At 36.3% G+C, this 1,949-nt stretch overlaps 1 protein-coding gene across 3 annotated transcripts in view; it reads right to left on the bottom strand.

Moving 5' to 3' along the window:
* Positions 1 to 1,949, bottom strand: part of LOC119585189 (guanine nucleotide-binding protein G(q) subunit alpha) — a gene marked incomplete at its 5' end in the record, with an annotated part of 38,133 nt that overhangs the window by 2,836 nt on the left and 33,348 nt on the right. For all 3 annotated transcript variants that reach the window (XM_037933837.1, XM_037933836.1, XM_037933835.1), the window contains 2 exon segments: positions 1 to 276; positions 1,568 to 1,675. In XM_037933837.1, the coding sequence (XP_037789765.1) occupies positions 194 to 276; positions 1,568 to 1,675 (191 nt within the window). In that variant the 3' untranslated portion in view covers positions 1 to 193.

Genomic DNA, 1,949 nt, shown 5'->3' with positions numbered 1-1,949 from the left:
GCATAGAGCCTTTATTTCTTTGGGACACTGAATATGGGTTTTAAAAATGCAAAATATGACTGCCTTCATAGTTTAGTGTCCATGTTAGGGTGATGAAGTGAGGCCTCAACCGACAGCCCCTCACAAGAGTAGGGGGGTATGCTGTCACTTCACCTTGGGTACACTTTCGGCCAGAGTTGGGCACAGCTCTACGTTACACCAGATTGTATTCCTTTAGATTTAGCTGCAGGATTGTGTCTTTGACGGCAGCGAAGACGAACCTTATGTTCTCAGTGTCTGTAAAAAAAACAAAAAAACTATCTTAGTCTGTGTACAATTATATTTCAATATTGTTTCAAATTAATTATAGACATCTCTTACCAACTACAACTCTACAAGAAAAATTACTTTCTGTCAAATTATTATTAATTTAAAGTAAATTTCAAACAAGAACTACTGCAATTGTGAAAACTCTACATCCAATCAATTATTGATATTCAAACCCAAAGGGGAAAAAAAAATTACAAGAAAAGTAATATACTGAACATCAGATAAATGATTAAAAAAATGCAAGAAATCAAATACAATTGAAATCTAAACTCACATTCTCACTACACCAAACAAATCCATGCATATAGACACAAATATACTTAACAAGTTTTTTTTTTTGAAGGCTCATGCATCTCTACAGATTATGCTGAGAATCTACCACAATTATGTGTCAAAAAAACAAAACAAAAAACTAGGGATGAGAGCTACACTTGAAAAAAGACTAGGGATGAGATCTACACTTGAAAAAAGACTAGGGATAAGATCTACACTTTCAAGTGTACAAAATAAAACTGGCATCCCACAAATCACCTTGTAAGTGTAGATGAACAGACGGAACACAAGAGAAGTATGAGGAGGAACTTTAGGCGAGGTTGTACTCCTTGAGAGCATTCTGCATAATGGTATCCTTTACAGCACAGAACACCAATTTGATATTCTCTGTGTCTGTTTTGGTTCCAGGAATGTGATCATGGGTATGTTGGGTGGTATGTGTTTTGTGATTTTACAGATATTAATTTAGTATTTTGTAACAGAGTAATTATAATGGATATGAAGATGTTGGAAGTCATCACATTGGTATTCAATGTGTTGAGTTATGTGTATTTGTAAAAAATCAAAATAGCAAGGAGGAATGTGTCATGCAGACATGCAGGAATATTCCACATAACATAGATGGAAGAAGCCAGAGGCAGCATGCAAAGGAAATAAAAACAAACATATTAATCATCACATCATCCTTTTGTGATTCATTCGTCCAGGAGAGACAAAAATAAAGTACCAAAAGCTTGCTGAAAAAGGCAGAAGAAAGAAAGCGGTCACACAAAAGTGCCGATTTCCAATTTGACACTAGTAGGCCAAGAAGCGCTTTGCTTCCACACTTCAAGAAATCGGTGACAAATGCACACATAATAAAGGTAATCCACCATGCACTGGCACACTGGACAGCAGAAAAGTACATTCCAATTTCCAGCCTTCCCGAACATTCAGTCAAGAATGGTCATCATGCATGTTCATTTCCACAGAAGGTGCTGTTTACCTGTCGCGCATGTGAAATGTGAATATATAATCTTCTCAGGATCAGGATTTAATTCTACAAACATACGTAGGATGAACTCCCGTGCTGCAATGGCATCCCTCTGTGGGCCTGGAAAAGAACAATTGAGATGAAGCATATACACTTCCCTATGCATATCTGAAGGATGAGGATGTGGCTTTCTAAGAGGAAACCCTTTTGGAAAGCACCCAATACTCCTGCATAAAATTGACTACTAATGTCTGATAATCATCTTCCCTTTTTCCATTAATACTTGTTTCTAGAAATCAATAGAATATGCCGACAAAATACATCCTTCGTGGCTATTTCCTTTAACATAACTGTTGTAACAACTTAAAAATTATATATACAAGAAAGTGGTTTC

Source organism: Penaeus monodon, chromosome 19 (genome assembly GCF_015228065.2).
Source record: "Penaeus monodon isolate SGIC_2016 chromosome 19, NSTDA_Pmon_1, whole genome shotgun sequence".
Classification (NCBI taxonomy): domain Eukaryota; kingdom Metazoa; phylum Arthropoda; class Malacostraca; order Decapoda; family Penaeidae; genus Penaeus; species Penaeus monodon.
This window is presented reverse-complemented; position numbering and strand designations above follow the sequence as displayed.